General features: G+C 32.3%; 1 protein-coding gene across 1 annotated transcript; it reads right to left on the bottom strand.

Moving 5' to 3' along the window:
- On the bottom strand, nucleotides 1-11,651 carry LOC108910798. Its single transcript, XM_018715526.1, has 10 exons — nucleotides 11,371-11,651; nucleotides 11,046-11,288; nucleotides 10,664-10,966; nucleotides 10,403-10,612; nucleotides 9,911-10,127; nucleotides 9,587-9,823; nucleotides 9,374-9,531; nucleotides 5,496-5,645; nucleotides 5,320-5,418; nucleotides 1-1,895 (listed from the first exon to the last, which is right to left on the bottom strand). The coding sequence occupies exons 1-10, from the start codon at nucleotides 11,426-11,428 to the stop codon at nucleotides 1,726-1,728; spliced, it is 1,845 nt and encodes a 614-aa protein (XP_018571042.1). The 5' UTR covers nucleotides 11,429-11,651; the 3' UTR covers nucleotides 1-1,725.
- Between the last annotated feature and the right edge of the window lie 549 nt (nucleotides 11,652-12,200).

Below are 12,200 nucleotides of genomic sequence, written 5' to 3'. Positions count from 1 at the left end.
CACATTAAAAAATATCTTAAAAACAGTTATATAAAAAATATATAATGAAATACCACTGTGCAGTAAAAATTTCATGGAGTGTAATCTTCATTTGGTGCTAGCTTTACAACTAAATAAAATAAGTATTGTTAACAAAGAGTATAAAACTTAAAGATAGATAGAGATTTTCAAATGGACTAGTCATTTTACTCTGTCAAAAAAAGCTGTCATTGATAAATCAGATCAATTAATCTATATGTTCAGATCTATTATTTGACACGGAAAAGGACATTAGGTAATTTTCAGTAGTATCGACTTAGAAATATTGACTGAATGAAATATACTTTTTAAATCTGTAATTGATCTAAACATGGCATAGAGCTTTTACAATATTTTTAACTATTGACAAAAATTGGTAAATAAAAACTGTTAAAAAAATGATGCTAGAATCTACTAAAATCAATGAAATTCTTCACGTTTTTAGTACTGAAAATTTCCTAATTTTCCTATATTCAGTTCAAAATTCCTATAGAATTAGAACATTGTGACCCATTTCTAATTTATAATTAAATATATATACAGGATGTCCTAGGAAAAGTTGCGATACCAACTACAAACTTCTTGGACCCAAAAAAGATGATGTAGACCTAACATACCTAAATGTAAAAGTCAATGTGTGCATTAAGATATGGTTGTTGAATGTGGTATTATGAAGCAATGTTTTTTAATATCACTCTAAAAGTGCTTGTTTGTTCGAGTGTAATGTATTATTTAAAATATCAGAGAATAATATATACAGTATTATTTTCTAAATAATTTTTGTCTACTGTGAAATTTTAATCTCCTAACCCTGCCTGCTAGATATTATAAGTAAAACAGATATATCGTCGACACTGAATACAGGGTGTTTGAGGATTTAATTTTTATATTTGGTGGAGCAATTCTATGCATCAAAATAAGAAAAAGTTAATATGAACACAATTTCTAAAATGTTTCATAATATACACTACCATTAGAAAGTTTGGAAGCAGCGGGAATTTTGAATTTATTCTGGAACTATTTAAAAGTAGAATGACAATTTATGAAAATACTTTATTGAATAAGTTATAACATTTAAACTATAAAATACAAACGAATCGTCATTTATTAAACAAGACATTAATTTATAATGTATTTTCATCTATGTGGCCACCTTTAGCTCTGATGACAGCCTGACAGATTCTGGGCATTCTCTGGAGTAATTTTTTCAACTAACGTTCCTCAATTTCGTAGGGACACACCACAGCTCTGTAGTATTCTATGGCAAACGTGCTTTGACTTTTCGATCCAATTTATGGCAACATTTGCAAGAGGCTTGGAATAAAATTGAGGAACGTTAGTTGAAAAAATTACTGTCAGGCTGTTAGTAGAGTTACAGCTGGCCACATAGATGAAAATAAATTATAAATGAATATTTCATTTTGTAGTTTAAATATTGTTATAACTTATTCAATAAAGTACTTTCATAAATTGCCATTCTACTTTTAAATATTCACACTGCAGTAACGTCCCAACCTTTCTTGGATACCCTGTACTTATTTAATATTTTGATATGTCTGTCAATATATCTCTAAAATGTAAACACATTTGTACAACATGTTCAGTGCTTATTAAAAAATCATGATAACAACCTTATAAAGAGATATCTAACAGTAACTTGCAAAATTGCATCAAATTAACCCTTATATAACTACATGTTGATGTGAATTACAAGAAATAAACAGTGACCAAAACTGATATTAAGACCACTCTTATAGAAGTCCTCAATAATAAAGTTGACCCTTCACTGTAATAACCGAAGTGGAACACTTGAAGTGAATTTTCAGTGTCCAACCATGGATTGGTGCCATCATCAAAGTGCATGGGACACTGATCGCCTAAAAGCCGATGAAATGTTTTACCACTTTTAATAACAATAGCTAAATATTTTATCACTTATACAGGGTAATTCAGAGATAATTGGTCACATTTAAAATTTGAATTCAGATGGTCAAAGTAATAAAAAAAAACTATAAAAACTATAAAAAGACCTGTGTTGCGGAGTTTAGAAATTTGGTCTAATGATTCGTCTAATTAAAGATACAAATTTGCTGGTTTTGGATATATGGTCACTACTAAGGAAAAATATTTTATCTATTTTATTTATAAAATGGACTCGCCAATAAACCAATAAAAAATGTTTAAATTACTCATTTTGTAAAAACATTCATGAGACCTTTTTTTCTACGACTGATTTTAGACATAATGTAATCATGAAAACTCTAAAAAAGTCAAAGGCATAGAAATTTTATTTTCAAAAACAGGTACAGTGTAAACTGTTTATAACATCGTTCGTTATAACGAAAAACTTCCTATAACATAGAAATTAGGTCAATTTGGTTGGTTTATGTCAAAACTCATACATTAATACACTCTTTATAGCGCAACAGCCATTCTCTATTACGAAGAAATATGTTCATATTCAGACACCAGCAAATATTTACAGAACTATTTAATAGTGTAATTGTTTTCATAATCAGCTTAGAAAAGGTTCCGACTAAACCTTTGAGGTGACGAAATTTCTAAGAAAGATATCCTGAGGTCGTAAACAACTGCCTTGATTTTGTTATTGTTAATTGCCTCGAACACGTGTGCCATTACACTTGGATTACATTGTTTCTAGGAAATTTTGGTCTCAGTTACTAAGCACACTAGGCACCTATTGTGTATTATCAGTCATAAACCAACTTTGAAACTGTCAAGGTGGCCAGTAAAAGAAAAGCATTATGTGTTAACAAAAAGTTTGTTTGATACGTGCGATAGAAAAAGGAGAAAAGAAAAGTGATGTTGGAAGACATTTAGGTCCCAGTCCATCTACTGTTGCTACCATTTGGAAAAACAAAGAAGCAATTCTACAGGCAGAACTGCAGGGAGTGTCTACTAAAAAATTAAGGAAGCCAAAATTCGAAGACTTAGATCAAGCAATGTTGTCGTGGTTTAACAATCAGCGCCAGAATAATGTACCAATCTCGGGACCAATTGTTAAAGCCAAGGCTGAGAAGTTTGCCGAACGACTAGGCATTACTAACTTTAAAGCATCAGAAGATTGGCTTGGAAAATTTAAGCACCGTCATAACATTACCTATGGTAAAATGAATGGAGAGGCGCGAGATGTCGATATGAATGTGACTAACGACTGGATTAATAACGTATGGCGTAAATTAATGGATAAGTACTCACAAAATGACATTTTCAATGCTGATGAAATGGGACTTTTTTAAGATGGCACCTGACAAAACTTTTAAATTCAAAGGCCAAAAATGTGTGGGAGGAAAACTCTCTAAAGAGCATATTACCATTCTAGTAGCTGCCAATATGAGTGGCACGGAAAAGAGGAAGCTTTTAAATGATTAGATTAGGACAAAAGTTGCAGGGTTTTGAGTGAGCAATCCAACGGTGACCTTGACCATGACCTTGAAGGTCATTTAGAGGTCAAGTTGAAAATTTTAAATGGAACTGTATGCTTTTGACCACGGGAATGATAAGAGCGGAAATTTTTACGTTCCAATGTGACTAAGAGTTCAAATGTGACCATGACCTTCAAAGACATTAAAGGTCAACCTGAAAATTTTGAATGGAACCGTAAACCTGTGAACGACCTGAAGGTCATGGTCAACGTCATATCCGAACGCAAAAATTTCCATTTTTTCCATTTCCAGGGTCAAAAATATACAGTTCCATTTAAAATTTCCAGGTTGACCTTTAAATGACCTTGAAGGTTATGGCCATGGTCACATTCGAACGTAAAATTTTCTGCTCTTACCATTTCCGGGGCCAAAAGTATACGGTTCTATTTAAAATTTTCAACTTGACTTCGTGTTCATGGTCAAGGTCATGCTCAAGGTCACCATTGGCTTGCTCACTCAAAACCCTGCAACTTTTGTCCTAAGTATTTTTTTGTTTGAGCAGTATTTTCTGAGATAGAGGGGGGAGGGGGTTCCAAACTTTTTGAACACTCTGTATAAAGCAAACAAGTCAGCTTGGATGACACCGCAGTTCTTTGAAGAAGTTAGAAAATGGGATGCTGAATTAAAGGGACAGAAAATCTTACTTGTAGTAGACAACTGCCCTGCTCACCCTTTTATAACCAATCTTCGAAACATAGAGTTAGCATTTTTCCCAGCAAATACAACCAGTATCTTGCAGCCGATGGATCAGAGTGTGATTAAAAGTCTAAAGGGTCACTAAATTGGGGAAAGGGGAAATTGTTGATGGAACTGATCGAAACTGACGGCAAGACCTCGATTAATATACTACATGCAGTAAATTTCATATCGAAAGCCTGGAAAGAAGTAACAGCAGCAACCATGCAGCATTCTTTTCGTTACAAGGGACTATGTAACAGTCAAACAGAGCAGTTTGGTATTGAGGACAATCTACCACTGAGTGATTGGATTAAACAGTTCAGCATACAACCGAATCATTTCTGCGAAGATTTACAAACATATGAAAATATAGATCAGGACCTGGCCACAACCGCTTCACTCACTGATGAAGACATTATTGATTCAGTGTCAAAAAGTAAAGAGGAACCAAATGAAGATAATGAAGATGAACAAGTGGACGAAGTGCTTGTTGAACCATCACCAGTTGGTTCAACAAGCACTTGATGCCGCCAAACTCATCGAAAAATTCTTATTGTTTCATGAAGATGGTTCCACATGCAAAAAATACTTAAGAAAATACAAAACAAATATTGGCATAGCAAAAAACGTCTGGCAATGTTAACAGAATATATGTGTTTGAGAATAATTTAATTACCTATTGAAAGTACATAATAAAATTGGAAATTATTGTAATTGGTGAAATTTGGTTATTTTTCCTTCTTCCTACATATAAGAAAAACGCTTTATAATGAAAAAAAATCCCGGTCCCTTAAGATTTGTTAAGAAGAGTTTACATTGTATATTTTTTTATCATAATATCCCGAAATAATTCAATTAAATTCAAAAACATTTTTCTAACAAATCCTATCGAATGTAGTCAATGTAGTCAATGATTACCAAAACTCTATGTATTGGGAAAAAGGGACTCGTATCTATAGAAGTACAATTGAAATTAGTACTATTTGTAGAAGTCAGTCAAGTAACTTTTTTTGACCACCCAAATTCAAATTATAAGTTTGTCCAATTAATTCAGAAACCCTGTACAATAGTTCAGAAATTCTTGAATTGGAAAAAGTTAAAAAATAATTGAAATTGTTCATATCAAGAATATATCAAAAAGTTTTAGGTACATAGAATATAAATCAAATTCACTTACGTTCCCTCTCGTATTCCTGCATTTCGATAGAGACAGTTGCGCCCTCTGTATAATTCCACGAAGTAACATCTTGTTTCAAATCGCAGAACGATCCAATAGCTACAAAAATTTAATTCGGTATTGTATAATTTTTATTTCACTGGTTCCAAAAAATTATTATTTGTGATTCTACTCACCTTGCGACATTAAAACCCTATTTAAATCAGATCTCTGATAAACCCAGCAATGATATTTGGACAAAGGATCCAGTTCATCGTAAGTAACTAGATAGGATTTTAGATTTTCTTTCCAATAACCAATACACTTCATTTTATAATCGGGATCGCCTAAAAACCACCGAAGCCAAAATTTAATTCATTACGCATAAGTTTATAAAAATAAATGTCAAAGTTTTTTATGTGAAATTTATGTAGGCTTAGATCAAGGGTGTAAACAACCACTCTCTGCAATGCATGTACATTTGTGCAGGAAATTGTTCGTAATCCTATGTAATTACTGTAATCGCACAGAAATTGCCCTCAATCATGCCTAAAATCCTACAGCCTTGTCTGCGATTATCAAAACTTAAACCATGACTGCGGTGCAGGTTGTGATTCTCAGCAGACGTTTATTTAATATGGTTTATTGAAAGCAGGTGGTGCACACCTAATTTTATTACCAAAATGAGTGCCTGAATAATTATTAACATAAGGCTTCAAATTTAAATTACAATTAATTAATAACTAACAAAAAACTGTAGATTATACATGGTGATTCACAAATGGTGACCAAAAATGATATAAAGACGTGCACTAATCTGGAAGGAAAAGGCAAAATGCTGGCCCTTTTTTGCCTTGCTGCAGATAGCAGTCTTTCTGAACCATTAAGTATAGTAACCTTTAGCATTTATAACCCACTTTTGATTAATAAATCAATGTGAAAAACGGTCAAGATCTGGGATTTCTTTTTTTTAAATATATTTTCGTAAAAACTGCAGATTCTTGTAGTAAATATAGTAAAAAAATGTTGTAGAAACCATTATTTAGGTTGGAAAATCGAGAACAGGTCAAAAAATGCGACAAGAGTAAGGATGCACCGAGCGCTCAACTAGCATGTCATTCATGGAGTTGCTGATATGCGCAGCACAGAAACTTCTAAGGAGCTCAGGGTGGCCCTTATGAATGTCAAATTAGAAGACTATACTTTTGAAGAAGCTGAAGGTGTAATATATAGAGAAGACATAATTGACACAGGGAGACTATTTATTGAAGAAACGGTATATGAACTTTGAACGTGTTTTCCTCGAAACAATGTTTTTCGACCAGGCTGACATTCTAGAAAAAAAAAAAATGAAGCTCAAATTCACAAGGTTTATTATAAACCTACATATATAGTTATGGTTTGAAGCGGCATTATAATTATTCACTAATATTTAATACCATTTTTAAACAATTTAAGTTAAAAAAAAGATGTCGAAAATTTTGAAAGCTTGCCATTTTATTAATTTTTTTTATTACAAGTCCAGACGATATAGACAAGTCTACTTTTTACTAATGTGAATATTTGTTTACGGATGATCAAAAGTTGAGAGATCATGTCAGCCACCACAAAACAGGGCTAACTTCAGGCGGCTGTACCAGAGATTTGTCATAAAAAAAATGTAAACACATTTTTTGTAAGAAAATATGTATTTTAATGTATAAAAAGGTTGCGACTTACAAATAAATTGTGCAATTCAAAAAAAATTCTTGAAAAGTCATTGAGATCCCAGACTAACCTTAAGTCACACTGAAAAACCTTTTCAGTCACTCACGAGTTCTCATGGTTTTCCCACATTTTTTATATAATTAATCTAAAATAATTTTTTTTTCTATTTCAGTAAACTCAAGGTTTTATAGTTAATGGAATAAATTCACGAAATTTGCAGTTTTCAGGTTTCACAAGGAGAAGGTAAGGTAGTCGGATTTTTGTAATTTTTGATATTTATGGTACGTGTAGTTTGGACCTTGAATACGAGTTTTCCAAAGTAGTTCGACGCAACATTCGTAAATTACCGAGATAATTGATTTTGAAGTTTTACCTGACAGCTAAATCCACTAGATGTGACACATTCTTCAACTGGAAGCGTAGCCTAATTGGTAGCATTCAGTCCTGACAGTCACGATATCGCTGGTTCGAGTCCGTGGCGTGTCATTTTTTTTTTTTTAAACGCACCATATGTTTTTTATTATTTTTTTCATCTCGAAAATTATGAACAAACGAAATATTATAATAAATACTTATGAATATGTAGGAATATTCTTCAAATATTTCATTAAAATGCACAATTGGTTGATAAACAATATTTATTATGAATTAATAATAAAGTTTCTTTAAAAAAACAAACGAGGTCAGATAGGTTTTTTATTTTATTTTTAGTATTTGACATTTTACGCAGTGTGACATTAGCCAGAATGATTTTATCATAGAAACGTGGGAAGCAGAAATTTTTTAAGCATCTAGCACGTCGTGTAAATGTTGTTTTTACAGGTGCATTTTGTTTTCAAAATATCGACGTCGAAGCAAATTTCGTTAACATTTTGAAAGATTGTTAGAGAAAGTTTCGATGCTTCTCTACCCTTTGTGAAATTTACCGAAACTTTTTATGCCCGAGCAGGTGTGTTCTGTAAGCGGTTTTTTTAATCACGGTGGACGACCCACACAACCTAGCTCAAAATGTTAATTAAACACTTGAAGAATATTCCTACATACAGTTCTCATAATATTTGGTTTGTTCATAATTTTCGAGATCAGAAAAAGAAAAAGAAAGGAAGCTAGATGCTTAAAAAATTTCTGCTTCCCATTTTTTTATGATAGCTACCATTCTGGCTAATGTCACTCTGTGTAAAATGTCAAATACTAAAAATAAAATAAAAAACCTACCTGACCTCGTTTGTTTTTTTAAAGAAACTTTATTATTAATTCATAATAAATATTGTTTATCAACCAATTGTGCATTTTAATGAAATATTTGAAGAATATTCCTACATATACATAAGTATTTATTATAATATTTCGTTTGTTCATAATTTTTGAGATGAAAGAAATAATAAAAAACCAGATAGTGCGTTTTGAAAAGAAATAAAAAAATGTCACGCAACGGACTCGAACCAGCAGTCTCGTGACTGTCAATCCCAAATGCTACCAATTAGGCCACGCTCCCAGTTGAAGAATGTGTCACATCTCGTGGATTTAGCTATTAGGTAAAACTTTAAAATCGATTATCTCGGAAATTTAAGAACGTTGCGTCAAACTACTTCGGAAAATTCTTATTCAAGGTGCAAACTACACGTACCATAAATATCAAAAATTACAAAAATCCGACTTCCTTACCTTCCCCTGGTCAGATGCGGAACAATGTTAAATTGTCTCGGATTACATTTGAACACACTGTATATAAAATAAGCAAGTAAAGGTTGGAATAATTTCACTTCAAATGCAATTTTTTTTTCTTGGAAGTCTTGGATCCACCATTTTTTTTAGTACAATAACGGATTTTTACATTAAATTTCATGTATGTGGTGGTTCAATCAAACTTAATTTTTCTAAATGGAAAGCCTATTTTTTTTTAGTTGCAATGCAAATTTTTTATTATGTTTCGAGTACCGTATATCTAAACTTACTATTTTTCAGAAAATCATAGTTTTGTTGCAATAAAATAAAATTTGTCTTTATCTATTACGATTAATTTTTAATAAACATATCAATTCAATTTTATGCAAAAAATTATTTCAGCATTTGTTCAAATTGACGTCCATCGACTTCTTGACTATACCTGAGATGATGTTCGTATTCTTGTAGAACCTCAAAAACTATTCGATTTAGATGTGGGGTATGTGATATGAAATAGATAGAAATTGCAACAAAAAAATCATTTAAAGCTATTGCTGGCAATCGTAGTGATTGCAGGACAATCCCCCCAAATCACGGGATTTCTGTAATATCTGTATATTTTTTGGAATGTGATTACCCCCAAAATATCGTCCAAATTCAACCACCACTCCTTCCTAGAATCTTTTTAGAAAATTGTACTTACTGTAAATATCAACAGGTCTTCCAAGATGATCAACTGAAAGGCAATAGTTCTCATCAATAGCAATTTCCTTTTGTTCGGAATCGCACACCGAAAAATCGGAAATGTTCTGTTTGCAGTAAATATTAGGACGAGGGCTGTCGGTAACTCCACCAATGATACTAAAATTAAAACCCATTAAAACCTTAGAATTACAGTGTGTGTAAAATATAATACCGAGTAACAAACGGAACGTCTCCCTTTTGAGTAAAATTAAACTTTCCTGCTACCGGACACCTAATGGGAACAGGATTTTTTTTCAAATACAGGTCATACTTCCACTTTGCCTGATTTTGGAACTGGACCCAAGAACATACTGTACTGAAATCATCTTTGATCACTGCTATGCCCCTTCTGTACCGAATAACGTTGTGGTGTTGAGGTACAAAATCAAAGCAGATGTAATCTTTTTGACTGAAAAATTTCGCTTATGTCAAACTGCACACTTGTATAACAATAGCAATTTGTATGCATCACAATTAAAAACCGTTCTATACTTACCATCCATCTACAGTTAATCGTGCCATCATAACCCGCGAATCTCTTTGTTCTCGGCAAACATAAATTGTTCTCCTGTACCGACCTTCGTCAGGATACCACGTTTCAATAATGTGAGTTTCATTTATAAAAATGTCAGCATCTATGTTTGCAGTGTTGATCCATTGTCCTGTAAAATTTTGTGGCAAGCGACATCCGGGTTCCACAACTTCCGATTTCACTAACATAAAAATTATACTTTAATTTATATACCTACTACCTAATGTTTCCCTAAATCACACAAACAACTTGAAATTAACTAATGGTTTTATGGCAAGCAACATAATTGAAGTGTCCTAAAACTTGTGGAAAAGTTTAATGTTGGAAAAATGCAATGGAAAAAAGAAATTAAAATACTTCGAGAAAAATGGAACCCTGCAGCAATATAGAAAAATTTCAAAAACTGCCGGTACTATACATTCAACTTTCAATAAAACTAATTATTGTGTAACTTACCCGGAGTTATGCGTAATCTTTCAGGACTTTTCTCAACAGTTTTCAAAGTGTTGCACTCGGCAGTTATTGAAACACCGATGTATAAGTCGTCATCTCTATTTTTAAGAAAGCATCTATATTTTTCATCTTTACGAGATTCCTTCGTATTGGCCACTGCAAAGTAGTGGTTCTTGCCAACAAACCAATCTCCCAAACAACTATATTCGACAACTAAAACAAAATTTGTCAAATATGTAAAATATATGCAAATTCATAACCTACCTCCATCAAAAGTTCCAGTCATTCCCTCACATTTTTTATAAGTGATATTAAATTTTTGATTAGTGATAAGAAACTGGGATCCTGCAGTTTGGCAAGAACGAATTTGTGCATCTGGATGTCGACATTCGCCAGTAAATTTAAATCGATTTTGGTATGCAAAATTCCACACACCTTCTAAAGAAGATCGACAATTGACTGGTACATAATTTTCAGAAAATAATGTTATTAGTTGTTGATGCGAATCTAATACTCTGCAAACATTCTCCACTGTAGCCTCACTTTCAGGTAGATTAATGCAACTAGCTAAAAATTAATACAATCTTAGAACATTTAAAAATTAATTATTCTGTGACTCATCGACTGACTCATCGTTGTTACTTACTTTCCATTTTGTCCAAGATATTTACTGTCCTTACAACAAATTTGATACAAGTGAAACATGAATCTCTTTTGAATACCATAGTATAATTCACGTGGAAATCATGTTTCATTGCTACACAAACACCCCTTCGAGTCATAGTAGTTGCATCTAATTCAGTAAGTGTATTTCTTCCATTTTCCCAGGAAAACCAGGCTCCTCTCACAATTAAAGGCACTGAACAATTGTATGCTGAACATTTTGTAACTGAAATTAAAAAAATTTTTAAAATGCAGTAAGTGAATTGAAAAAATTTATATCATGTTACCAAACAGATATTTGAACTTACGGAAGGATATTAAAATTATAAAAAGGGGTAATCCAAACTTTTGTAAAACTGATACCATGTTTATGTTATTTTGAACAGCTTAAGGTAATAAGGAGACACACCCACATAAACAGATATCAGATAGGCACCCAATTTCTAAACAGAAACTGACAAAAATTATACTAAATCACATGAAAAAACAGAATATTATGCTGTTTAGTATAAAGTATTGTAACTATAATACTGGAAATCACATTGCAATGTTTAAATAGTCAAAAATTAAATGTAACGTGCAAATGCATAGGCTAAAAGATTTGAGTATTTATTTTTTTCAATAACACAGAACAGAACACAGCAGACTAATGACCACCATAGACTTTGTGTTGTGTATTTAATCTATGCCATGCCATAGACTGTATAAACTACCTAGACCTATATATAGGTCTATGATAACCACCATCGACTTTATAAACTACTGGACCCGCCCAACTATTATTTTGCCTATACAGGGTGTAACGTAAAGGTTGGGAATAAATTAAACAGTGGATTCTTTAGTTTAAAAAATAATATTTTGTCACATGAAGTTACGCTCTACGGGTTTTCTTTTCCAAGCTACAGGGCGCTAAAAAATTTAAAAAAATTTAGGTTTTCTCCAATAACTTTCGAACATTAGAAGATAATGGAATGAAATTTTATCCAAAGCTTAATATGATAATCCCCTAGTAAATGAAAAAAGAATGGCTTTGTAAGTTACTCAGTGGCGTGCATACGAACTATAGCGTAAGGTTTTTCGAAGAAAATTGTGGTAAGCCCCTGGTGGTAACATTTTTTAAAAAATTTTTTATGATCCA

The sequence above is a fragment of the Anoplophora glabripennis genome, unplaced genomic scaffold (assembly GCF_000390285.2).
Source record: "Anoplophora glabripennis isolate ALB-LARVAE unplaced genomic scaffold, Agla_2.0 scaffold380, whole genome shotgun sequence".
NCBI classification, from domain to species: Eukaryota; Metazoa; Arthropoda; class Insecta; order Coleoptera; family Cerambycidae; genus Anoplophora; species Anoplophora glabripennis.
Note: the sequence above shows the minus strand (reverse complement) of the source record. Positions and strands in the feature narration are given on the sequence as shown.